Source organism: Amblyomma americanum, chromosome 2, assembly GCF_052857255.1.
Source record: "Amblyomma americanum isolate KBUSLIRL-KWMA chromosome 2, ASM5285725v1, whole genome shotgun sequence".
Lineage (NCBI taxonomy): Eukaryota > Metazoa > Arthropoda > Arachnida > Ixodida > Ixodidae > Amblyomma > Amblyomma americanum.
In genome coordinates this window covers 52,308,390-52,334,833 of record NC_135498.1, presented here as the reverse complement: position 1 = coordinate 52,334,833, position 26,444 = coordinate 52,308,390, and the positions used below count along the sequence as shown (strand labels likewise).

The 26,444-nt window shown below is 46.9% G+C and overlaps 1 protein-coding gene across 3 annotated transcripts in view; it reads right to left on the bottom strand.

Moving 5' to 3' along the window:
• Positions 1–21,264, bottom strand: part of LOC144121239 (cytochrome P450 4V2-like) — a 73,162-nt gene extending 51,898 nt beyond the window's left edge. Inside the window, exons 1-2 of one of the 3 annotated variants that reach the window (XM_077654349.1) lie at positions 5,982–6,708; positions 5,518–5,940 (exon numbers count right to left, since the gene is read on the bottom strand). In XM_077654349.1, coding sequence (XP_077510475.1) covers positions 5,518–5,764 — 247 coding nt within the window. In that variant the 5' untranslated portion in view covers positions 5,765–5,940; positions 5,982–6,708. Of the gene's footprint in view, positions 1–5,517; positions 6,718–21,002 lie in introns of those variants that run through there. The other 2 variants (XM_077654350.1, XM_077654348.1) reach the window with 2 other exon arrangements.
• Positions 21,265–26,444: the final 5,180 nt, after the last annotated feature.

Sequence of the window (26,444 nt, the reverse complement as noted above, 5' to 3'; positions counted from 1 at the left end):
AGTGACCAGTTTTGGATCTCAACCTCTATCACATGGTATTTTCCTCGACTTTAGCGAAGCGTTCGCCAGTCTTACTCATGAAACCTTGTGCGCCAAATTAGAGCACTAAGGCATAGGAGGTCAAACCTTGGGACTTCTCATATCGTATCTAGGTCCTAGACGGCAATAAGTTTCCATTAATCACTGTTCTTCAGACCTCCTGCATATCTCAAACTGTGCGCCTCAGGGTGGTATTATAGGGCCGCTGCCGTTCAATATATACATCAAAGAAATCTGCAGTATTGCTGCCCAGGCAAATTTCTTTATATATGCAGACGATACCAGCCTTTTCTGCTCCTCTAGAGATGTAAAGCGGTTAACTCACACCGCTGACCATGTACTCAATCCTAGCAGACTGACCTTTATCAAATTATTTAAAATAAATAAATAAATAAATAAAAACAAAGCCATAATCTTCCATCCAAAAGAGAGGCTAATGTTATTTCCGCCACCTCTATCTATAAGTGGCACTTCCATCCAGTACGTCGATACCTTCACATATTGAGGTGTTGTGTTCACGTGCACTATCACGTAGGACGGTCATGTAACCAGAATGTGCATCAAGATTTCTACATTCACAGCAAACTTTGCATTTACGTGACTGTGTCTACGCTCAAAAATGCGCTCAGTTTTATTTCAAAATAGCATTATATGACGAACTCCTAGGAGAAGTTACCCAGACACATGGTATTAAGAGGGCAGGTATGCATAATCCCCCGTAACCAACCTAACGCGGCTAACGTTGTAAGATGCCAAATTTAATAATAATAATTGGTTTTTTGGGGAAAGGAAATGGCGCAGTACCTGTCTCATATATCTATGGACACCTGAACCGCGCCGTAAGGGAAGGGATAGAGGAGGGAGTGAAAGAAGAAAGGAAGAATAGGTGCCGTAGTGGAGGGCTCCGGAATAATTTCGACCACCTGGGGATCTCTAACGTGCACTGACATCGCACAGAACACGGGCGCCTTAGCGTTTTTCCTCCATAAAAACGCAGCCGCCGCGGTCGGGTTCGAACCCGGGAACTCCGGATCAGTAGTCGAGCGCCCTAACCACTGAGCCACCGCGGCGATTTCCAAAAAAAAAAAAAGAGGAAGGATTACACGCAAAATAAAAAAAAATATCTATACATTTGACTCTTAAACATCAACCAATCTAACCGGTGCAACACACACACACACACACACACAAACGACATTAAACACCTTTAAGAAAGGATAACACACAAGTGTCAGCGAAATACATGTTGCCGATACATTAGACCTTTCCTCCTTTGTTTTATCTATAAGCCGTTCGTAAGCGTAATCGAAACCAAAACATTCTCAAATAAGTACGCTATAGGACAACAGAGCTGGTGGCGCGAGTATCATAAGAACTGAAATCTTGCCAGTGAGGATATATGTCGGCATACTCACTTATGAGTGCACTCATATCTCATGCGTGTGAGTGCGTGAATGTGAGCACGGGTGGTCATGAGTGTAAGTGAGTGGATGTGAGTGCGAGTGAGTGGATGTGACTGTGAGTGGTCATGAGTGTGAGTGAGTGGATGTGAGCGTGAGCAGAGATGAGTAGTGAGTGGACATGAGCGATGATTGGGTGTGATGGGTTGTGAGTGGATGTGAGTGGACGTGAGTGGCGGCCGGACTACGACAGCGAAGTTTGTCGCATGTGTTTCACGGCCACGATGCCCGCTTATCTATCTCCATCTTGTTGACAGCTAAGGGAAGCAAATACTCACTGCCAAGGGCTCTCGAGGCAGGATAAGGCGTAATGCCGATGTCTATGGACGATCGAAGCAGAGGATTCCGCAGTCGCGGGAACGACAATCTTTCGTTGCTGCTCGCCTTACTAGTTCACCTTTGTCATGGGCGCAGGCCCTTTGCCGGTGCAGTTAGCCGCTACTAGTTGTGTCAGATTCTTTGATCGAATTTCGCATCGCAACTGCTAGAAAGGTACATGTCTCTTGCCACGCCTCCCACACGGCTCGGGCTCGTACACGCACTGTTGCAACGCCTGCTGCTGAAACAACGAATGTCCGCTTCTCGGCAATAACTAGCGTAAGCTGGGACCTCGAGTACTGCAGTGGACACTTAGGCTTCTCATGTTCCCGGGGTGTTTGCATTGCAGAGCTCTCCTGTGGCTGTAATCATCTAATGGGGCACCAAGTCTGCTCCATACCTCTACTCTGTCGGACCTGTTCCGCTATCCTTTAGGGTGCAGTGCCATGGTCATGCGGGTTATTTGACGATACTGATGGCCGAGGACCCATGATGTTGCGTTCCAAGAACTGTGTACTTTCCGGGTCATTTTGATGCAACCTTTACAGGTTCTTTTTCGCGGTTAACGAAAGACAGCTGTGTCCTATCTTCTGTGGTTTAGAGAGAATGAAAATTCCTTCGGAAGCGTTTTGTCACATTGATATACCTCAGCGACGCAGGGACTGCCTTCCTCTGCCGATGTTACACCTGAAAGTAAAAACTACTGCTCAATAATGTTTAGTATATCTTGCAATTTCATCACATTGAAATAAATGTTTTATAATCATTCCTCATCATTGCTCTCCGCCTTGACCGTAGGGGCCTAGGTTAGATCAGGTAGGTGGTGGAGGGGAGCGCTGTGCCGAAACTTGGCTCCCGCTAATGGAGAACCCTGCGCACGCCTTTGGACACCATTCGAAAACGTGGCTAAGCATCTTAGCTGACGCTAAACAGGCGCCCATCGTCTCAGCAGCAGTGCGGGAGCACACGTGCGTAACATTGGTTGAGGACGTGGAAGATGCGTGATAAGTGACCAATTCCTTCGAGCATCAATACTGCGAAAAGTGGCCAAAGAGCCCGACAGAGCCCCGGCGGCTCACCACCACACCTGTGCGACCCAGGCTTTGCCAGGGAAGCCACGAGCGCAGTCGGCTGCGGCAGTAAATCTCTCACATCCTCCGTTGTCAGCAAACAAGGGAACAGTGAGTGAGCGTGAACGAACGTTAGTGAGCGAACATGAGCGCAAGTGAATGGTTGTGGCGTGAGTGGACGTGAGTGTGAATGATTGGATTTGAGCGTGAGTGAGTGGTCATGAGTGTTAGTGTGAGTGAATGGTTGTCATTGCTAGTGGACATGAGTGCGGGTGTGAGTGAGTGGTTGTGAGTGCGAGTGGACATGAATGCAAGTATGAGTGCGAGTGGACATGAGTGCGAGTGTGAGTGAGTGGTTGTCATTGCTAGTGGACATGAATGCAAGTATGAGTGCGAGTGGACATGAATGCAAGTTATGAGTGCGAGTGGACATGAGTGCGAGTGTGAATGAGTGGTTGTGAGTGCGAGTGGACATGAATGCAAGTGTGAGTGCGAGTGGACATGAGTGCGAGTGTGAGTGAGTGGTAGTGAGTGCGAGTGGACATGAATTCAAGTGTGAGTGCGAGTGGACATGAGTGCGAGTGTGAGTGAGTGGTTGTGAGTGCGAGTGGACATGAATGCAAGTATGAGTGTGAGTGGACATGAGTGCGAGTGGACATGAATGCAAGTTATGAGTGCGAGTGGACATGAGGGCGAGTGTGAGTGAGTGGTTGTGAGTGCGAGTGGACATGAATGCAAGTGTGAGTGCGAGTGGACATGAGTGCGAGTGTGAGTGAGTGGTTGTGAGTGCGAGTGGACATGAATTCAAGTGTGAGTGCGAGTGGACATGAGCGCGAGTGTGAATGAGTGGTTGTGAGTGCGAGTGGACATGAATGCAAGTATGAGTGCGAGTGGACATGAGTGCGAGTGGACATGAATTCAAGTGTGAGTGCGAGCGCACACGAGTGCGAGTGTGTGTAAATGAGTGGTTGTGAGTGCGAGTGGACATAAATTCAAGTGTGAGTGCGAGTGGACATGAGTGCGAGTGTGAATGAGTGGTTGTGAGTGCGAGTGGACATGAATGCAAGTGTGAGTGCGAGTGGACATGAGTGCGAGTGTGAGTGAGTGGTTGTGAGAGCGAGTGGACATGAATTCAAGTGTGAGTGCGAGTGGACATGAGTGCGAGTGTGAGTGGTTGTGAGTGCGAGTGGACATGAATGCAAGTATGAGTGTGAGTGAACATGAGTGCGAGTGGACATGAATGCAAGTTATGAGTGCGAGTGGACATGAGTGCGAGTGTGAGTGAGTGGTTGTGAGTGCGAGTGGACATGAATGCAAGTGTGAGTGCGAGTGGACATGAGTGCGAGTGTGAGTGAGTGGTTGTGAGTGCGAGTGGACATGAATTCAAGTGTGAGTGCGAGTGGACATGAGTGCGAGTGTGAATGAGTGGTTGTGAGCGCGAGTGGACATGAATGCAAGTTATGAGTGCGGGTGGACATGAGTGCGAGTGTGAGTGAGTGGACATGAGTGCGAGTGTGAGTGAGTGGTTGTGAGTGCGAGTGGACATGAATGCAAGTGTGAGTGCGAGTGGACATGAGTGCGAGTGTGAGTGAGTGGTTGTGAGTGCGAGTGGACATGAATTCAAGTGTGAGTGCGAGTGGACATGAGTGCGAGTGTGAATGAGTGGTTGTGAGTGCGAGTGGACATGAATGCAAGTATGAGTGCGAGTGGACATGAATGCGAGTGGACATGAATTCAAGTGTGAGTGCGAGTGGACATGAGTGCGAGTGTGAATGAGTGGTTGTGAGTGCGAGTGGACATGAATGTAAGTGTGAATGAGTGGTTGTGAGTGCGAGTGGACATAAGTGTGAGTGTGAATGAGTGGTTGCGAGTGCGAGTGGACATAAGTGTGAGTGTGAGTGAGTGGTTGTGAGTGTGAGTGGACATGAGTGTGAGTGAGTGGTTGTGAGTGCGAGTGGTCGTGAGTGGGATTGAGCCACCTCTTATGGTGACGAGATATGCCAGTGAGAGATAGCTCGCGATACAAACGTCGAATGGGAACATCGTGCCCTTCCGGGTGCACGCGGCACACTTGTGTTCAATCTTCTCAGGCGATATGTACACAGTCACACGTACGCAGTTGATCGCAGTTGTTGATGGTGTACATAATTAATACTTTTCACATCCCTCCAAGGCTGTTTTTTATACTAGTTAGGGAACGCAGTAAATAATAATTACCAACGTAATGAGCTTAGCAGCACGTCCTCCGACATAGTCATGTGTGCAGATTTGTCACACGAATTATTATAATTTTAGTCTTGGTTTCTACGTTGCACATATTTTCAGTTTTAAAAAAAAACGTGATCTCAGATGACTCTAGTACGTATCTGAAATATCGCGGCGTTACAAAGTGAAAATCTCGAGCTTGAGCGATGTTCTCTACATTTTGTTCATGTTGACGTTTCGGGCTGCAAAATAATTAGTTGTCTACGTGAACTGTATGGGTGGAAAAAAAATACTTTTCGGAACAGAAGTAGCGAGCGGGGACTGAAAGCTTTAAGTTATGGTGCGCATCCTTCGTTTCGCAATTTGCGAACTATTGAGCGATAACCAAGGCACAGCAGGATTCGACATTATACTGGCAGGCTTACGAAGTTTGAACTCCTCCGGTGTCGACGACTGATTCGAGACGGCGCTCTTCGCTCCCGCCACGTAGGCCATGGGCAGCCAGTCCGGAGGCCCGGGAACCTTCCTCAGCATCTTCCAGGCACGGACGAGCATGGCCACGTGGTTCCATGCGAGCGCCACCAGCGAGACCACGACGAAGGCAACGAGCACGAGAGTCACATTCACGGGCAGCAGATCACGCAGACCGCGGGCGCGCCAAGCCACATCCATGGTTGAATCGAAACAAAGCTCTGTTCGCCAAGGGCTCTTCAGAGGTATACGCTGACCGGATGCCGAACCTGTCCCCTTCTCTCGGAGAAAGCTTTTTCAGGTTTTACCCTCTCTGGAGGTCCACAGCTCGTTATCTCTTCTATGGGACCATGTGCATCGATGATGCTCGGCGCAGCCTGCAGCGAAACGGTTTTCCCTCTGAATGCGTCTCAACTACCTTGCAGACACGCTAAGTAATGCGCGGCGAGTTCGACACAAATTCCGCAAGCCTAACTACGATAAAATTTTAAAATAGGTGGTGCAAAGGAAAACATCCGTAAAGTGCTTCTCCGGTACTTCGCCTCCTTGATATGCGTAGCGCATTTATGGTGAAGGTCAGCAATCAAACACTTTGTCGGTGGAGGACATCTGCGGGCCTTTACAAACCGGGCACTGAGGAAGAACGCTCTTTCGTTTACTCCGACAGCCGTAAAGTCCAAGGCAGGTTTACGCTGTCACGAGGCCCTGTACAGGCTTACGTGCCTCTCGCTACGCTGTGCACCTTTTTAGAAACAAACGAGCTCGGAATAAGCAGGAAGAATAAAGAAGTCAATGGCTCGCCCTTGACGGAATCTAATCGAGCCTGCGTGTAGTAACAGCCATTTGAACGTTCTTTTTTCCAAACAGCTCACAGTACACGTTGTCCCACTGGGAGTGGCTCTTCTGAGTGCAAAGATGCCGCAGACATAAACCGGACGTAACCCGCGAAAGGGGTGCAGCCACTGAACGATGTCGTCGTCAACGCGGAGAAATCACAACCTGCAGTCGCTGGTCGAGCGTGGACGTTGTGTGGAGAGTGACGGGCTGTGAGATACGAGGCACGGCTTCCCGTCGGCCGCGCGGTGATGTGTAAACAGCGTTCGGAGAGGGGGCAAGGCGCGCGGTAACCCACGCTCGACGCGTGTGCGCAGCGGTGAGATGCCTGCGGCAGGCCGAGCCGGTCGCTCGGGGGGGATTGGAGAGGGAGGCGGTGATTTCTCTCCTATTCCAGCAACCCTTTATGAAGGTGAAACGCGACGAACACATGTGGCGGCTGCGACCGCTAAATTTGCGGTCAGGTTGGCACCGCTTTCAGGGTGAAACGCCAATATGTGCGCGCGTGCCGCCAAGAGCAGATGCGCGCGCGCGTTCGTGCGTTCGTGCGTGCGTGCGTGCGTGTGTGCGTGTGTGTGTTCGTTCGTGCGTGTGTGTGTGTGTGCGTGCATGTGTGAGTGCATGTGTGTATGTGCGTGTGTGCATGTGTGCTTGCATGTGTGTGTGCGTGTGTGTATTATTGTGCGTGCGTGCATGTGTGTATGTGCGTGTGTGCGTGTGCTTGCATGTGTGTGTGCGTGTGTGTATTATTGTGCGTGCGTGCATGTGTGTATGTGCATGCATGCGTGCGTGCGTGTGTGTGTGTGTGTGTATGTGTGTGTGTGTGTGTGTGTGTGTGTGTGTGTGTGTGTGTGTGTGTGTGTGTGTGTGTGTGTGTGTGTGTGTGTGTGTGTGTGTGTGTGTGTGTGTGTGTGTGTGTGTGTGTGTGTGTGTGTGTGTGTGTGTGTGTGTGTGTGTGTGTGTGTGTGTGTGTGTGTGTGTGTGTGTGTGTGTGTGTGCGTCTGCGTGTGCGTGTGCGTGTGTGCGTGTGTGTGCACACATCGCCATTGCCCTATAATAAAGCCTCTTTCTTCCTCTTGCTTGGTTTTTGTCTGTTTCTTTCTCTTTCTTTCTTTCTTTCTTTCTTTCTTTCTTTCTTTCTTTCTTTCTTTCTTTCGTACCCTCTCTATCAGTTGTACAAAGTTTATTAAACGAGAACTGCGTGAAGCAATGAGCATTCTTTTTTATGCTGTTTCAGCCGTCAGTGTATCTATGGCGTTGATGGAAAACTGAATGCGGGTGAGCTAGACCACCTGCTATAGGTATGGTCGGACACTCACTGACTACTGATTTTTTTTTTCCCCCAGAATGCCATGGGCGTGCTGGATTGGGAGCAGACGACAGTTTAGAGTGCTGTGTTGCTAATGCCGCCGCAAAGCCGATTCGCTTTCGCTCTTCGCCCAAGTGATAATTTAGTTCCAAGTTGCGCGGAAACCTTAAACGCGTGTTCTGTAGAAACACAAAAATCAGACGGCGCGTGAGATCACAGAGGCATACGAAATTGTAACTCATCCAGATTGTGTCAGCGCGCCATCTTTGAGACTGACGAGGAGTTAGTCCATCTCAGAAAAAAAAAAATGTGTTCTGCCTGAGTGCCCCGTCGACGAGTGCAAGCGTTTCAGTAGCATAGGTCACGTGACCTTATGACGTCGTCCCTGCCTGCCCTGATCGGCCACACTGATTGGTCGATAGAGGTCGCGTGACCTTGTGACGTCATAACGATCTCGCCACCGCAGCAGGTGGCAGCCCGGCCACCGGATTGTGAGCAGCCTACCCGCCGTAGCAGGTGGCAGTTAAGTTTAAAAGTGGTCGAGGGAGGTCACGTGGGACCCTGCGACGTCATCACAACCTGCCCAACGGGTTGTGAGCAACATATAGTTCCCAGGGAGCAACCCAGAGAGAAAATCGAAACCAAAAATGAGAAGAAAAAAAATGATATAGGCAAATGCCGGCACCTTGACAGCATAACGGATACCTGCTATGCAGCTATCAGCCCGAATATGTCGGTTGAGCGACCTACAATTGCAAAGAAACTCATGCAAACAATCACAGAAGATGTAACAGAAGCTGGAACAAATGTGAATCTAATGCTATCGCATTTCACTCTTGAGGTGACTTAAGGTTCTCCATAGCTTTTTTTTTTCTTCGGTTCGGTCAACGCATATATCCTCCTCCCCATACGCACGCACACTTTCCGCATTATTATGCGTGTTTAATAAAGCTGTTTGGTTGATAGTGAAGTCTTGGTCCTGTGTTTTCTTGTCTGTGTCTTCATGGCGTCCGAATTCACTACGAATGCCCATCAACTCGCCCTGCCTTCCGCCCTTCTGCCGATCCAGGGAAGTTGGGGTATCTATTGGCTGCTGGTCCCAGCGCTGGCACGAAGGAATTCTGCGCTCTCTGCAAAGACGGCCGGACGCTGTAAAGCGTCGGGCTCCCTCCTCACCCGTAACTCCCTGGCTGCTTTTATCTAAACCCCTGGCTTGCATACCAATGCGCGCAGGACGTCTTCTATTACTGTAGCCGCCTTCTCATTGTAATTCAGAAAGAGAGACGTGGTTTCCTTCAGCCGTGAGGTATAGTGGGGTCAAACCCAACCAAGAATCTCATGGCGTCCCTGACCCTAGGGGTGGAGAAATAAAAATAAGCATTGCCGCGACTGGGTTTCGAACTCATGGCAGGACGAACAGATCAGCTTCGCTGGACACTGCACGAGAGCATAATGCTATATCGACGCAGCCGATCGCGCCTCGCGTTGAACAGCAACGAACCATCGCACTGCGCATTGCACACCGTCGTCTTCATCAACTTCCATCTGTGGCGCGAACAGATCACATCAGCTTAACCTCGATCAGGGCTTAACCTGAGTCTAATATTGTCGCCAGGCGTTCCGACGACCCAGCAAAGCAAAACAGTGAGTCAACCGGTCAAAACATATCCTTTAGCACGTCTACTATGCATGTAACTGCGTTAAAATTTGCTTTTTTTGCTGCAGGCAGGATAAACAAAAGCATATGGTCCGTTCTTTAATAATAATAATTGGTTTTGGGGGAAAGGAAATGGCGCAGTATCTGTCTCATATATCGTTGGACACCTGAACCGCGCCGTAAGGGAAGGGATGAAGGAGGGAGTGAAAGAAGAAAGAGGTGCCGTAGTGGAGGGCTCCGGAATAATTTCGACCACCTGGTGATCTTTAACGTGCACTGACATCGCACAGCACACTGGAGCCTTAGCGTTTTTCCTCCATAAAAACGCAGCCGCCGCGGTCGGGCTCGAACCCGGGAACTCCGAATCAGTAGTCGAGCGCCCTAACCACTGAGCCACCGCGGCGGGTGTCCGTTCTTTCGCAAAATACCCATCACAGCAAGTGTTGAGATGAGGATCGTTCTAGAACTGACCCTGGCGTGAAGCGTCCTAAGCGGCAAGCAATGCACGCTGATGGCGGCGGCCACTATAGTGTTCAGGTGTTAGTTCAAAGCGTCACCGGTCCTCACGTGTCGTCTCTCTCACTTGATTCCTCTCGGCGCTTTCTACAACACCGCAACCATGCAAGAATTCGCGCCAAGAACTTTTGCGGCCCAGGCTGAAACGCCTTGCAATTGATTTCGCTGTATCATCAAATCGCTTAAAAACTGCACGTATAGGTAGGAATGGGCCATCTTTCCGCGGCCACACCGCAGTGAAAATTTTATTCGCATTCACAGAAAAAGAACAAAGTTACGAAGAAGCTTTCCAAAAGGTTCTACCTTTTACCAATTAGTTGATGCATCGCCCAGACAGGAGCTTCAAAGAACGCAAGATAGACAAGAGAGAGAGAGAGGCTAAGTGCCGGAGGCATTTCGGGGAGGCCGCTGTTAGGCGCCATAAAAACTACCTGCCACTGCGCCTTGTGGCGTCCTTGGTAAAGAGTGCCTTTTTTTTTAGCTAGCGGTAGGTGCAGAAAATAAAAACAAAGGAGCCGAAGCAAACAGCCGGCATTGCGGAGCGCCTGTCATCTCCAGTTGCATGGGGACGCGCCTTCGCCGGTGGCGCCTATAGTGAGCCGTGCGCGCACGTGGCCAGGAAAACCGAGGCGAACGATCCGGTAATGCATTTCTCTCAACGGACGCCCATTACAGCGAAATTTGGCCTCGCACGCGAGATGCATCCTATGCGGCGGAGGCGAGCAGCTCGCCGATGCGGTTGGCTGGCCAACCCCATTGCGCCCAGTTAAGAAACACTCGACGCGCAGGTAAGGTTGGTGACAGCATTTCAGGCCATCCATGTGGATGCCCATCCCTCGGCTTTGGTTGCGCTGAGATGGGAAATAAACTTCTTCGCATATGCATGGTCTAAGGTATACAGTGCGTGCAATTGCTGTGCAGAGTGCTCGAGCGATGGAGTACACGCAATGAAAAGCCCAGTTAAGAGCACTTAATGATTTGGAGGTAAGTTGCTCGAATGCGAGTCGTAGGTATGTGTTTAGGTGTACTTGAGCGCTAGCGCCCTCACCAGAACGTCGCAGCTGCGGCCAGGGGTCACTATATTTACGAAGAACGGCATGAATGTAGACAACAGAGCGACACATGCATACAACTGAATGTACAATTCGCTGATATGCTTGATCAAGAAACGAGGCAAAAAAAAATTTCGCAAGACTGTTACAGGTAATGCGAAATTCAGCGTCAGCTATACGCTGTGGGGCATGTGATGTTGTTTATTCATTAGTATTTGTTGTCCACGCCGGTAGGAGCGCGCAGGACCTGACCATGCTGTCAATCGTTTCGTCACTGTGTTCCGCACACACAGCACGGCGGGTTGCAGTGCGCATTCCATCGACGTCATGCGTGCCGTCAGTAGCGGTCACTCGCGACCTCACTGTGCTGGACCTCTGGCTTGGCGCATTGTAATGACGTCATGCATGACGTCACTGCGTTGCATGCTGACCAATTCTCGTGGCTCGGTGTTATGCCAACGCGTAAAACCGGGAAATTCGCTTTTAACAGCTGTCTCCGGAAAAACTAACCCGCCGCGAGCATTGTAGCTGCTTCGTACGTTGGTACACTGGCGCAGCGGCGGTACAAGCAAATGACCTAGTGTGAAAGGAATGAAATTATATAGCGTAATCATAGAATTGTTACTTTATCCCGTTTCAAGCTATTCCACTTTGGGGAATGCTGGCACATTACCTAGTTGATTCACTCAAGCAATTTTAAAGAACAGTGAAAAACGATAACCCTGAATTCTGGCATGCTGAAGCCAAGAAATATATTTAGCCTGTTTCTGTGCGTCTTAATGTGTCCAGTTGCGCTGACCAGCCGTCCATGGCAGGGCATTAATGCACTATAGCAGCACCGCGTGGCCTTGAGAACAAATACCACAGCATTTGATGCATTATCCGAGCAGCGAAAAAAGAAAGATACTCAACCAAGCGAACAGTATAAGGCGAAAGCGAACGAGGAAAATGGTTTCGGGGAAGAAATCAATGACGACGCCAACGACCTCCGCAGCGAAGACGCTGAATTACACAATGTGAAGAGATACGTATGCGCATCTTGTCTGAGTTCTCAGGCGCTCGTATGCGACATTTTAACGGTTACCCATCCGGTAGAGAACGGAGCTGCAATGCCGCGCGGCTAGAAGTAAAGAACTGTACTTGGATATTGCATGTCGTTGCTTTAGTTGATGTTTTTTTTTCTCTCTCTCTCTTTGGCGTTCGGTAACATCCGGATAGTAAAAATAGTTTGGCGCGCGCTTAGTGTGATCGCATGTGCTAATGTAAGATTATTTAGCTTTCGCTGCAACTAAAATGTGATGCAACTCGCCGGACAGAAGGGCTCCGTCAGCTGAAAGTCAGCGTGTCGCAGTGCAAAAAACGTCATCATCGTCATCATCAGCAACGTTTGGTCAATCATCATCACCGTCTTCTTCTTCACCGGCGTGCCCAATCACAACCACTGCAAAACAAATGAAGTGGAGAGACTGCATTGCTCTGCACGACACCTTTTTATGATAGGTATTCTCTCCTTCCTACTGCAGAAGACTGCGGCTGCTGTGCAGTCCCAGTATATAATTTCCAGCTTATGTAAATGGACTTCCTTTGCACCCTGGTTGCGCAGTCCCTCAGTGCCTGCTGATGTTTCAACTGCTGAAATGCCTTTTTGTAATAATGATATGAAGGCCGTATATAAAAATTTGTACATATGCAGGGATGGCGTCCACCTTGTGTGCAGGAGGACAGCGGTTCGAATCCCTGTCCCGCAATTCTCCGATGGACAAAAAATTTGAGTGTCGATAGAAATGAATAACCAGGCCCGATGATGAGAGCCGACAACGCAACCTCTCACTAGAGCAGGATTTGACCACCCCGGTGTCTAGTAGTTGACTCCAACATCCTGTATAACGATAGACCAGTGAGCGCCCGGCCCTCAGTTCTCAGCGGCTGCGGAGCAACTGACCACGGCGGCGGTCAGACCTGTGACGCAGCGGAGGGTGCTAAGAATATCTAGTTCCGTACTGGCCGCCATTGGAATCTGAACCTGGCAACGTTTAACGCTAGAACTTTAGCTAGTGAGGCTAGCCCAGCAGTGCTGTTCGAGGAGCTAGCGGTTATTAAATGGGATGCCATAGGGCTTAGTGAGGTTAGGAAGACAGATGAGGCGTATACACTACTAAGGGGCGGGCATGAACTGTGCTATCGCGGGTTATCGGACAGGCGAGTACAAGGTTTCGGACTCCTCATCAATCAGGATATAGCTGGCAACATAGAGGAATTCGACAGTGCTAACTAGAAGGTGGCAGTTATTGTAATTAGGCTTAAAAAGAAGTGAAAATTGAATGTTGTAGACGCCTGTGCACCTACATGTAGTCACGATGGCAAGATAGTCGAAAGTTTTTCTGAAGACATGGAATCGGCAATGAGTAGAGCAAAAACTTAGTGCACTGTCTGGATGAGTGACTTCAAAGGCAGGCAAGCAGCAGGCAATTAACTAGGCAGTGGGAGACGACGGCATAGGTTCTAGGAATAGCTCAGGAGACTTATTAGTAGAGTTGTCAGAACTAAATAGTTTACGGATCATACTTCTGCAAACGAGAGAACCGGAAGTGTACTTGGAAGAACCTGAACAGCGGGACTAAAAATGAAATTGACTTCATAATGTGCGAACATCCTCGCATGGTGCAGGATGTGCAGGTGATCTGCAGTATGAGATGTAGTGATCATATGATTAACCTATATCTGAACAGATATCGGAGGAAACTAGTAAGAAAGCAGCCCATCAACGAGCCAGCTGTAAGAGGGAAAGTAGAGGAATTTAGGATCTCGCTGTTGAACAGATATTCAGCTTTAACGGAGGACGATGACATTAATGTTCAGGAGATTGATGAAAATCTCAAAGTATGATTACAGATTGAGAAGAAGAAGTAGGAGTAGGGTAGCTAGACAGCATACTGGCAAGCTCTCTCAGGAGACGAGGGGCCTGATTAAGAAATGGCAAAGTATGAAAGTCTCTAACCTCACAGAAAGAATAGAGCTGGCCGACTGTCAAGGCTATTAATAAGAGTGAGGTAAATGACATAAAGAAGTATAATATGGAAATAACCGAGCAAGCTGTAAAGAATGGTGGTAACCTAAATGTGGTCATGAGGAAATTAGTCGTTGGAAAAAAATCAAATGTACGCCCTTGGAGACAATGAGGGCAATGTGAATATAAATATGGATAAAATAGTTAAATATCCAAAAATTCCACAGAAATCTTTGCAGAAAACAAAATAATCAGGGTGCTAAAGATCAAGCCAGGGTTTTGCAAGAATTGGACATCCTGTCCGTAACGAAAGAGGAAGTAAAGAAAGCCTTACATGGAATGAACACGGGAAAAGCGGCTGGTGAGAATCAGGTAGCCACAAGTTTGTTGACGGACGGTGGGGAGATTGTGTAAGAAGGAGTTGCCACCCTGTGTACGCAGTGTCTCATAACCTCCAGCGTACCGGAATCTTGGAAGAACGCTATTATCCTCTTAATTCATAAGAAAGAGGACGTGAAGGACCTCAAAAATTACGGACCGATCAGCTTAGCTGCCTGTTCTTTACAAGTAGGGGGTAGACATTCCGGCTTTCATTTTTTGAAAATTCGGTGGACTTGTTTATGTGTTTGTTTCAGAACATAATTTTCCGCTCTTTTCGGCGAATATTGTTTTCGACGGATGGATTACTGATTTTTTAGCCGGCCGACAAAAACTCCAGATGACGTTTACTTCTAAGAACTAGGTTCCCGTTTTACCGTTGGGTTTGTCGTGCTAGGTTGAGAGAGCGAGAGGACGAGGAGCGGTCTGCGTGTTGATGGAAGCCATGGAACTGCCGCTCAATCGTCGCGGTAGCCAGAGCATGATACTTTGCCGTGACGCTTATACACGGTTTCGTGCCCTATATTCAGTTGCTAAACCTATACTTAACCTAACTTAGCTGACGGAGCAGTTCCTCAAATCGCACAACTGTGCTGCTTATCCAACAATACCACCGTGGCATCGCACCCGAATACGTTATCGGGCGCGATTATATTTACATTTACATATACATTGATCACCCCGTTGTACGATCACTGAACTTGACTTCGGTCCCTCCAAAGAAGCCATCATGCAGTGATGTATTGCGTTACAACCCTCTACAATGACCGCACTCTTTTCTAGCACCCGTCTTCCATCTTTACTCGCCAGTTCCCTCCCCTATGCAGTGTTACATGTCAGAGAATATTCACGCCGGCTAAAATATCTGTTTTTCATTAAAGATCTCTCTCTCTCTCTCTCTCTTACATACACATTACATTTCGAAAATTGTCGTCGGTTTTATCCATTGAAAGCTCTTTATAGGGATAGAAAGCTAGTCACACGCCTTGGTCCGAGTCAGTGTACTATCCATTCTACTATATATGGCTGGACCCGATCAGAAGGGCTTTAGTCCGCACCCCTACACCACCCTGGTCAGGCCGCCTTACCGATTTTTCTCGGTTTTGAACCGGTTTGACCTCGTGAAGTAGTGATTTCGCGCTAAAAACAAACGCCGCTGACATGCACCGGCTCGCAGCGTCTAATAGTGCGTGCAGTGCGAGCGTGTGAAGGCTGCATCCGAGATCGCGGCACGCCATCTCTGTTTTGTATACAGGCCCGACGGCGTCTCAACGAAACTGGTTCGTATTCCTCCTCTCATTTGCCATTAACCCCACTCCTTAGCTTGAGAGCGTCTACACGCCCTTTGCCTCGATGCTAGGGGTTAGTCAACCTAACCCCTGAAATCACGCTGACACGATAAGCCCCACACTCTCAGCTTGACCCGCCAGCGTTTATATGAGAACGACAGGTAAAGTTGAGACCGAAAGACGGACTCGACCCGAGCTTTTCGAGTTTATGTAAACGCCAAGTTGAACTTCAGCAAGTCGAGCTGAGTTCGTATTTATCCCAGAAAACTGGTTGACCTCATTCTTCCTTTCTTTCACTCCCTCCTTTATCCCTTCCCTTACGGCGCGGTTCAGGTGTCCAACGATATATGAGACAGATACTGCGCCATTTCCTTTCCCCAAAAACCAATTATTATTATTATTAATCATGTAAAAAATGTCGGATTGGCTCGAGGATTCGAGCGGCCAGGTCCGCTAAAACCGACAGCACGAAGTGAGTCGATTCTCCACGCCCCTCAACAAATTGAACGTTAATCCCATTTCATGCCCTGGAGTAGAACTATATGCATGGACGGAGCAGGAGAGGGGAGATAGAGAAGGAAGGTGGTTGCACCGCGACTGGCTTGACTCGCTAGTTTCGAGTTCATGTAAATGAGCAGTCGTCAAGATGGTGCGATCTAGCCCACCTGTAGACTCATGAGTGGACCCACATCTGTCGGATTCATGCAAGCGAGGCTGGAAATAAATACCGGCATAGTAATAAAGGGATGGCGGCATAGATATGTTTTTTTTTATCTAAACGTGCATTTCAGAAGCACTGAAAGCCTGGAATCCGGAATACGTGACGATCTCGGTCAACGAAGATAACATATCGAACGTCAGATTAGAGGACGAATTTCCCAGTTTGCATCTGGTATTACAACGAAGTACATAGGCGTGGAACATGTGACGGCTAAATTTGTTCATGTATAAAAATCTTGGCAGGGGAGCTGAAACAATTCCGCGCCATTTGTGGTTGTCAAGGTCTGCTGAACATGGGCGACTGGTGGAGAACTGGGCTAGTTGGTAATGTTTCATTCTGAAGTAACAAACAGCACACGATACGGGACGTGGCAAAAGCAAAAAAAAACTTCTGCAGATTCCTTTTTTACGTCCCGTCTAGCGGGTTTGTCGTTTCAAAACGAAATGCGAGCCGTATATGTCCTGAGAAGACAACAGGAAGTCCGTTCAGGGTCATCCCACGCCAAACGTCCCAGGCGTTGCGCTGGACCATCTCCAATTTGTTCCAAAATTTCCTTACCTTAATGTGCGGAATGAAAGCCTGAAACATTTTTGCCGAACAAAATTTATTCGTGAAGTGAGGGCAGCTTATATTTAGAAAAGGCGAGAAACCAGGCACTGCTCAATAATTAATAACAAGTTCATTTTTTTAGAAAACGCTTCAAACATTTTTTCATTGACATTTCCAGAGATTCTGTCTTTCAATATAATTCGGAGCATGCAGCTTTAAACGGCATAAATATTTTTAATAAATCGAAGAAAGTATGAAAATGTGTCATTTTTGTCGTTTTTTTTTGTATTAAATATCAACTTGCTCTCAGAAATTCGGAAATAGCCGTTTTGTTCCTCTAGATTTCTAGTACCTATAACACATGTTACAGGTGATGAAACCGCGTACACCAAAGTAAAAAAAATACTAAAGTTCCAAAAAAGTGCGTTTTGAGCCAAAATACTCGTTAATTTGACCGTGAGTATTCCAAGTAAAAATACAAACAATAACGGGTTACGTAGAACGGATTATTGCCTTTCATTTCTGAAATTTTTACCAAGGTAATTTTTTTTTAAAGCGAGGACAGAATTTTCGAAATTGAGCTCTCGGGCCGCAAGTTGCGTCGTCTCTTAACGCCTCTTCACCGCAGAGCACGATACTGCCGACAGTGTAGCCACGCGAAATGTAGAGTTCTTGTTCTTAAGTGAGGTTTGCACTGCAGGCAAGCATGAAAACGTTGAGTAGTCGAACAGGTATTCGTGGCAAAAGATTTTCTTAACGTTGCTAGGGCGGCACATGCCCAAGTGAGCTAGTTGTTCGGTGTGGTTCTGTCGCAGTCAGTCATTCTTGTCGGCGCCATGACAGACGTAATCAGCAGCGTAAGAGCTTGTGAGACGCCGATCTGTAAATGACCAGAACGATCCGGTGTTGAAAGAATCCGCGACGCAGCAGTACCACGTGGTATACTTACCCTTGTGGCCGTCAGAGGCTCATGCCCGGTTGTTTCCGATGTGATGTGTTTGTTGTATTTGATTTATTCAGTGCAGTTTCTGCATTAATGTCCCAGCGACACCTGTGCACGGGCCACTATGCTGGCGAAGCACCTTCATGCTCGTGACGTACCTGCGCGCGAGCGGGCCGCGTTCACCGCCAGAGCGTCTGGCGTTACTCGCCGCAGCGGAGTGCACTTCGCACCTTCACGTGCACGCGCTTCGAGGCGCGCCCTCTCCGCGATATTTTCGGATATAAATAAAGCACTTGTGATACGCCTGCCACGCCAGCTGGTCATCCCTCCTCGTGGTCCATGCGAGACAGCACGTTCAATTCCCTTGTTTTCCTTCTCTCTGCCGCCCCGCACCAAAGCGGGTCTCTTCGAACTTCGAAAGCGAAAACGATCTCGTTTATTGCATACCATCCGCCGAATGTCGCATGATATCTTCTTTAGCTACAGCCCTAATAATGCACGACAGCGAACGGCAGCAAACGAAGTTACCTGGCCATAAGTGTCGTGCCATGTCAGGTGTTGTGTTCTGCGGTGAAAAGGCATTAAGAGACGACGCAACTTGCGGCAGAAGAGCTCAAATTCAAAAATTATTGTCTCGCTTTAAACAAAAATCACCTCGATAAAAATTTCAGGAATGAAAGGCAATAAACCGTTCTTCATAACCCATTATTGCTTGTATTTTTGCTTGGGACACTTCAGGGCGAAATTAACGAGTGTTTTTGGCTCAAAACGCACTTTTTAATAATAATTGGTTTTTTTTTTGGGGGGGGGGGAAGGAAATGGCGCAGTATCTGTCTCATATATCGTTGGACACCTGAACCGCGCCGTAAGGGAAGGAATAAGAGAGGGAGTGAAAGAAGAAAGGAAGAATTAGGTGCCGTAGTGGAGGGCTCCGGAATAATTTCGACCAAATTTAGTATTTTTTTACTTTGGTGTACGCAGTTTCATCACCTGTAACATTTATTATAGGTACTAGCCATGTAGGGGAGCAAAACCGCGATTTCAGAATTTCCGAGAGCAAGTTGTTATTTAAAACAAAAAACGATAAAAATGGTACATTTTCAAACTTTTCTCGATTTAAAAAACAATTATGCCGTATAAAGCTGTATCCTCCGAACTATATCGAAAGACAAAATCTGTGCAAATGTCAATTAAAAATTTTTGAGGCGTTTTCTAAATATTTTAACCTGTTATTAATTATTGAGCAGTGCCTGGTTTCTCGCCTTTTCTAAATATTGAAACTGCCGTCCCCTTACGAATAAATTTTTTTCGGCAAAAATATTTCAGACTTTCATTACACACATTACGATAAGTTTCCATGAATTTTTTTTAACAAATTGGAGATGGTCGAGCGCAACGTCTGGGACGTTTGGCGTGGAATGACCCTTCATTGTTACATTACAGAGAAAATGTTTTCTGGCTGCAATTGTCGAGAAAACGTTCGGGCGGTTCTCTCTGTTTCTTTGATCACGAATATATGTCCGCTTTGAGTATAAATTTATTCAGGTTGAACAAAAACTAGGGACCTGATGCTAAGTTGCAATTCTTTGCCGCCTCATTGATGCCACGAGCAGAAAACGTTGTGTTCGTTTCTCTCACACACATCTTCCTCCCGTAAAAAAGTTGTGGGAGGGAGATGACTGAAAGCTTCACCACGGCAATGCGCCGGTCCATTCATTACGTTTCGATACTAATAAAATGCTTAAAGGGTAATTAAAGGGCAAAATACCTCTAATTATTTAAAAGATGAAGAACAACTCCACACGGCAGCTACTTCCAGCATACTTTTACAGGCAGGAGGAATTCTGAGTTACGGCTCCCCTTAGTAAATAAAAGAAAGGTAATCAATTAAGAAAGATTAAATAAAAATTAAGAATGTAATGCTTACTAAAAAAGACCTTTTGTAATACGTTTGTAATGTTTAAAAAATGAACAGCTAGAAAAAAAGCTTGGGTGCGCGTTTTTCTTTCGAATAACAGGTAGTCAGCGGTTGAATTTTAACCCCCCCCCCCCCCCCCCGTTGTATTTTTTCCTTTCTCGTTCTTTGTGCGGCGGTGTTTTTCTTAAAGCAGGAGACAGTGAGAACGTCGCCCGATACACTGAATTTAAGCCGGTCGTATAATGTTTTTTATCAAGTTTAATTCGGTTCATTCGGCAGACCACAAACAAAAATGCGGAAGTTGAGCTCCACATCTGACTAGGGCCTGCCGTCTGAAAAAAAAGTAAAATAAAGCACTAACGATTTATTTGGCTCTAAAACAGCAATCGATATAATCAGTACAGCACACACACAAATTGCACTGAACACCTATGAGAGAAGATAACACATAAGTATCAGCAAAGACATGTTACCAATAAAGCGAACCTGTTCTCCTTTGTTTTCTTTATAAGCCGTTCGTGAGCGTATTCGAAACCAAAACATTATCAAATTGTTACGCCAGGACAACAGAGCTTGCGGTGCGAGTATCATAAGAACTGAAACCTTGCCAGTGGTGACAGTTCGCGATTCAAACGGGAACGCGAAAAAAACCTCGTGTACTTCTTGATGCATGCTCCTGCTCGGTTGTGTTCAGTCCTCTCAGGCGATATGCACACAGATACGCGTAACATTACGTATGCAGTTGTTTGCAGTTGTTGGCGGAGTACACAATACTTTGCTTTTCACATCCCTCCAAGCATGTTTGTTATGCAAGCTATAGAACGCAGTAAATAACAATTCATAAAGCAACGAGTTTGGTAGCCCGTCCTCCGACAAAGTCATGTGTGCGGATCTGTCACACATAAAAATATAATTTTATGCTGAGTTTTAAGCGTCACGTATGCATCTTCAATAAAAAAAAAAACAGTGATCTCAGATGTCTCAAGCTCTTATCCGACGTATCCTGTTGTTTCAAAGCCAAAATTTCGAACTTTGCAACGTTCTGTACAAAATTTTGTGGATGTTGGCGTTTCGGGCTGCAAAACTAACTGGTTTTCTCGAGGTCCACTTACACTGTATGGGCGGAAAAAATGCATTTCCGTATATAAATAGCGAGCGGCGACTGAACGCTTTATGTTAGGGTGCGCATCGTTCGATTCATAATTTGCGAACCGTTGAGCGAGAACAAAGGCACAGCAGGATTAGAAATTATACGGGCAGGCTTACGAATATTGAACTCATCCGGTGTCGACGACTGATTGGAGATGGCGTTGTTCGCTCTCGCCCCGTAGACCATGGGCAGCCAGTCCGGAGGCCCGGGAACCTTCCTCAGCATCTTCCAGGCACGGATGAGCATGGTCACGTGATTCCAGGTGAGCGCCACCAGCGAGACCAGGAAGGTGGCACCAAGCAGGAGAGTCAGATTCACCGGCAGCAGATCACGCAGATTGCGGGCGTGCCAAGCCACATCCATGGTTGAATCGAATGAACTTCTCCGGGATGTCTCTAAGCTCTGTTCACCAGGGCTATTAAACGTCTAGACTGACCGGATGCCGAACCTGTTCCCTTCTTTCGGCGAAACCATTTTCTGGTTTCACCCTCCGTGGGGGTCCACAGCCCCTTATCTCCTCTATGGAACCCACTGCACTGATGATGTTCGGCGCAGCCCGCGGCGAAATGTTTTTGCCCCTGAATGCGCCTTAACTATATAAATATGTATACAATGCGTGTTGACCTTGCAGAAACATGCGGCGAGCTCGACATAAACGCGACTAGCTTAACTACGATGAACTTCTGAGATATGCGGTGCGAATAAAAACATACATAAAGGTCTTCGCCGGTAGTTCGCCGCCTCGAGATGAATACCGTAATTATGATCACGGTCGACGATCAAACGCTTTTGCAGGGTAGCTCGTCTATACGGGCCTATACAAGCCGAGCACTGAGGAACAACGCTCGTTCGTTTACATTGAACGCAGTAACGTCCAAGAGAGATTCAAGCTTTCAAGAGACCTTTTGTAAACTTACGTGCCTCAAGGTACGCTCTCGAATATCATCATCATCATCATCATCATCATCATCATCATCATAATTTATTAACCCTTAAGAGTCCCGCAGGGACATTACATAAGGGGGGGGGGGGGAATAACGGTCATGCATACATATGAAAGGTCAGCTAATAAGCGAACTAAGCAAACAAAAGAAAGCGTAACAAATTGAAAAAAGTACTCGAGCAAAGACATATTGTGATAGAGGTAAAACAAAAAACAAAAAACACACAACAATACAGACTACAGAAACACAACGAGTGCGCTAAAGCGTGTTTGTCGGATTACAGCGCATGGTAGCTGATACAGGGTACAGAGAAAAAGTTATTCGTTAAAATGGTCAATGAGTGGCTGCCTAAATCTGGAAGGATGAGTCTCAATGACAATGGGCTCGGGCAGGGTCCAGTCTTCAATCGCACTAGGAAGAACGATATGCTGAATGCAGAAGGGAATGGATCTCATTGGGGGGAAATTTAACTGATCGAGCCTGCTTGTAGTAATAACCCATTTCAGCGTTCTTTTTTCCAAACAGCTCACAGGACAGATTTTCCCACTGAAAGTGGCTCTACCGAGTGCAGGGTTGCCGCCGACATAAACAGGTCACAACCCACCACGAAAGGGGTGCATTCGGTTTGGTTTATAGGTTCATAGGGGTTTAAAGTCCCAAAGCAACTCAGGCTATGAGAGACGCCGTAGTGAAGCGCTCCGGAGATTTCGACCGCCTGGGATTCTTTAACGTGCACTGACATCGCACAGTACACAAGCCTCTAGAATTTCGCCTCCATCGAAATTCGACCGCCGCGGCCGGGATCGAATCCGCGTCTTTCGGGCCGGCAGCCGAGCGCCATAACCACTCAGCCACGGCGGCGACCTAAAAGGGGTGCATTCACTGAGCGAAGTCGTCAACGCGGAAAGAGTGCGACCTGTACCTCTCCCCCCTATCCTCTCTTCCTGTCTCCTCACCTCTTTCATTTCATTTCTCCATTTTGCCTGCGTTCCCCCTATTTCCGCTGCCCCAGCTCAGGTGTCTCAGTATAGATGGCAGATGCCGGGGCTGCTAGCAAAAATCATTTCTTTCCTTGTTTATTACCATTAATCATAAACCACTTACTACTACTACGCTGGTCGAGCGTGGACGTTGTGTGGAGAGTGACGGGCTATGAGATACGAGGCACGGCTTCCCGTCAGCCGCGCGGTGATGTAGCAAGGCTTGAATGCGGGCGCCTATGTAAACAGCACGCAGAGAGAGGGCAAGGTACGAGCGCGTGGCATATATGCCGGACGCATTGCGCAGCGGCAGCCGGCTGTGAGATAAAATAATGTTGAACAGTCTCAACAGTCTAAAATAATGTTGAACAGCGTCTGAAGGAAACAATTTGCGATTGGCGGCGAAGCGTTGCGAGTGGTAAGAGTGTACGTCTACTTGGGGCGGGTATATGACCGCAGAACCGCATCGCGAGAGTCCTGCTGGAGAGGGAAATAATAAATATTTAACTTCATAGATTCCCCTTATGTTGCCTTGTTAGAATACAATCATTCAACTTTCTGTTTGAGCGTGTGCTATATCTATTAGATGTATTTTGTATGCTTGTTAGTGCTTTTACAATTTTCTTTTCTGTTCAGTTTCAACGTTTGCTGTCTGTATAAGATGTATTGTTCATGCTTGTTGCTGTTGTGCGAAATGGCGTCTTGTCTACCGTTACTGCTCGATAGGGCCGGAGCCCCTCTCAGGCTACGCCTTTAGCTCCTGCTTTATTGCGCGTTTGTTTCCTGTATAACAAACCAATGAATAAGCGTCAAGCTTCAAATAACTAGAATAATAAAGGGGTGGTGTGTATTTGGCAGACACTTTCAAGTTTTGAATAGCAGTTTACCAGTATCACTCAAGAGGAAAATATACAACAGCTGTATATTACCGGTACTCACCTATGGGACAGAAACTCGGAGGCTAACGTGAATATAATAATAATAATAATTGGTTTTTGAAGGGGAAGGAAATGGCGCAGTATCTGTCTCACATATCGTTGGACTGAACATAAATTGATAACATCGTAGCAAACATCGTCAGTGCACGTTAAAGAACCACGAGTGATCTTAGTTAGTCCGGAGCCCTCCACTACGACGCCCCTATAATCCCATGTGTTGCTTCGAGATGTTAAAGACAACAATTTAAAATTTTGCTGCTTCTAAATCTCTTACATCATCTTTCTTATTGACCAGTATGGTGCTAACGTTCTTCTATGCTTCTGGTACAAGTCGGGCCAAAAGTCATTGGGCAAACTGCTCCGGAAGCTTTCTTCTATCACAACGTTTCTGCTGTCCTTCAGCACATCTGCAGCTACTTGATCCTCTTCTGCCGGTTTTACTCTCGCCATCGTTTGCATATCTTCCTTACCTCTTAATAATTGTCTTAGTTATAGTTTGACCTTATATTTCTTCCATGCCATTATTTATATAAGCGCCTTGATTATCTTGGCTACTCTATAACCACGTGCAGTATTCCTCGGCTACATCAACTCTCTTATTCGCATTGCTACTGACACTGCCGTCTTCTTAATGCATCTATTTGGCTTCTGCCCGTGTCTAATTTTCTCCCTGCTGCTTTCATGACTCCTCTACATGTGCTTTAATACTTGTGCATTACTGTTCACCTTATGCTCAATAACGACGCTTACCTTCAAGCTTACTAGTTAATTTTGGTAGGTCCACTAGTTCTGCCTTGACTATGTAGTTCGAGGCTTTCTCTCTATGGTATTACGTTTTCTCGAAGAGTTTGATGTTAGCGTCTAGCCTACCCATCATACCTTCTACTTCAATCGCGCACTCCATGGTAATGTCGGCAGCGTTGTAATTCATCGCATTTATGGCTATATGCTCGTCTTCCTCAGTTAAAGCCGAACACGTGTCCTCGAGCGAGAGTATTACCTGCTGCGCTTGCCCATTTAGCGCTGACTTTTTTGTCTGCGTCAGCCTGACAGCTTTTAGCCGCTCTTTCTTCACGTGCGGTACCTGACAGTGTTAGAGACCGAAAACCGAGTCTTCAGCACAACGCGTTCACTCTAAGCTGAAGTAGCCAATGCTGTTATCAGTGCACCGTAGCTGTCCTAGTGCGTTAAATTTATTTGCTTCTTTCTTTTTTTTATCCTCAGGGTGCAGATGTGTACATGGAACACTTGAGTCTCTGAATATGCAAGAGCAAAATATACAGTATATACGAAGGCATATAAATTATACAAAGGCATACAAATTATACAAAGACAAACTTTGTACAAAATATTCGAGGAAGCATGATATGGCATAAAGAAGACAAATATATTTACGGGCTCAAAATACCTCGGTGTGTGGTGTGCTTTTGTGTGCTTTTGTGCACTTTTGTGTGCTTTTGTGCGTGTCAGGGTTGATTCCGCTGGTTAGAGCAAGCTTAGCGAAACGAAGTCCTTTATCACAAATATGCGATATGGGCGCTTCGTGAGTTAAGGAACTCAATGATGCGTCATCGATGCTTCCTCGGCAAGGTCATTAACAAGGAAGTGCATTAGTAATGGCGCTCTTGGGAAAACGCAGTCACGTGAGCAAACAGTCGACTTTCGGATAGAAAAACAAGACGGGAGGAAACAAATCATTTCGCCACTTGTGAGCGTGGTTTTTGAAGGATACCTGAGTGGGGAGGCCAATTAGAGACGCTGGGAGCGCACGGTTTCGCAACGTCGGTATGCACTCGGTAGCCAGCCTCCTTCCGAAGCAACTCAGCGCCCAAACAAGTATCCCTGTGCCTCAAGGATATTCTGCCGAGGGCACACCAAGTCACGAAATTTTCCTAACACCTGCCGCTTTCGCCTGCCGTCCAAAGTTCTCACATCTTTTCTTCTGCCCATATTTTACGAAACTCTTAGAAAAAATCTGGTTTGTCGAACAGGTGCATTTTAAAACCACGTTCAAGAATATATAAATTCTAAAATTTTTGGTTAGGAAGTCGAGTTTTTTGTCGCGAGTTTATGAAAAAGGCAAAATACTACGTCTTTCCTGCCACATATTCAAGCCATCTAGAGAAGCGAGCTTATTGCGATGCGGTTCTATATGGTTTTTCTTGGTGGTGATATGTGAACATGTTAATCTAGGGGCACTTTTTACCTATATTTCTCGGTCGTTTTGTTTGGCAAGTCTTCTGTACGTTGGGTTAGGTTGTGAACTTTAATTTCCAAAACTAAGTTCGTAAACAAGCAAAAAGAGCATAAAAGAAATAGACATGATCTTAAGGTAAAAAAAAAAGAGAATTGATTTTTCACTATAGGTGAAAAATTGATCCTCCCCTCCCCCGAAGCTTTCGCAGCACACGTTTTGCGGCCTACTTTCGCAATCTCCTGCTTTAGTTCATGCCGCTTTTCAAATACCAAAAACATGAACGCCCTACCGCATTCCGCGTTTTCTCAATTCTAACACGTGATATGGCTATTACTAGCGGACAGCTATATGTCTCTAATTGCGTCCAGGCGCCTAACTGTAATAGGTAAAAACGTTAACTAGTAGAATTTACGTAGTTAATCAGCTCACTACTTAACAAAATTATCACATTTTCTGATGTCCGACAGCATAACTGCGCCGTAGAAGCGATCTTTATGGC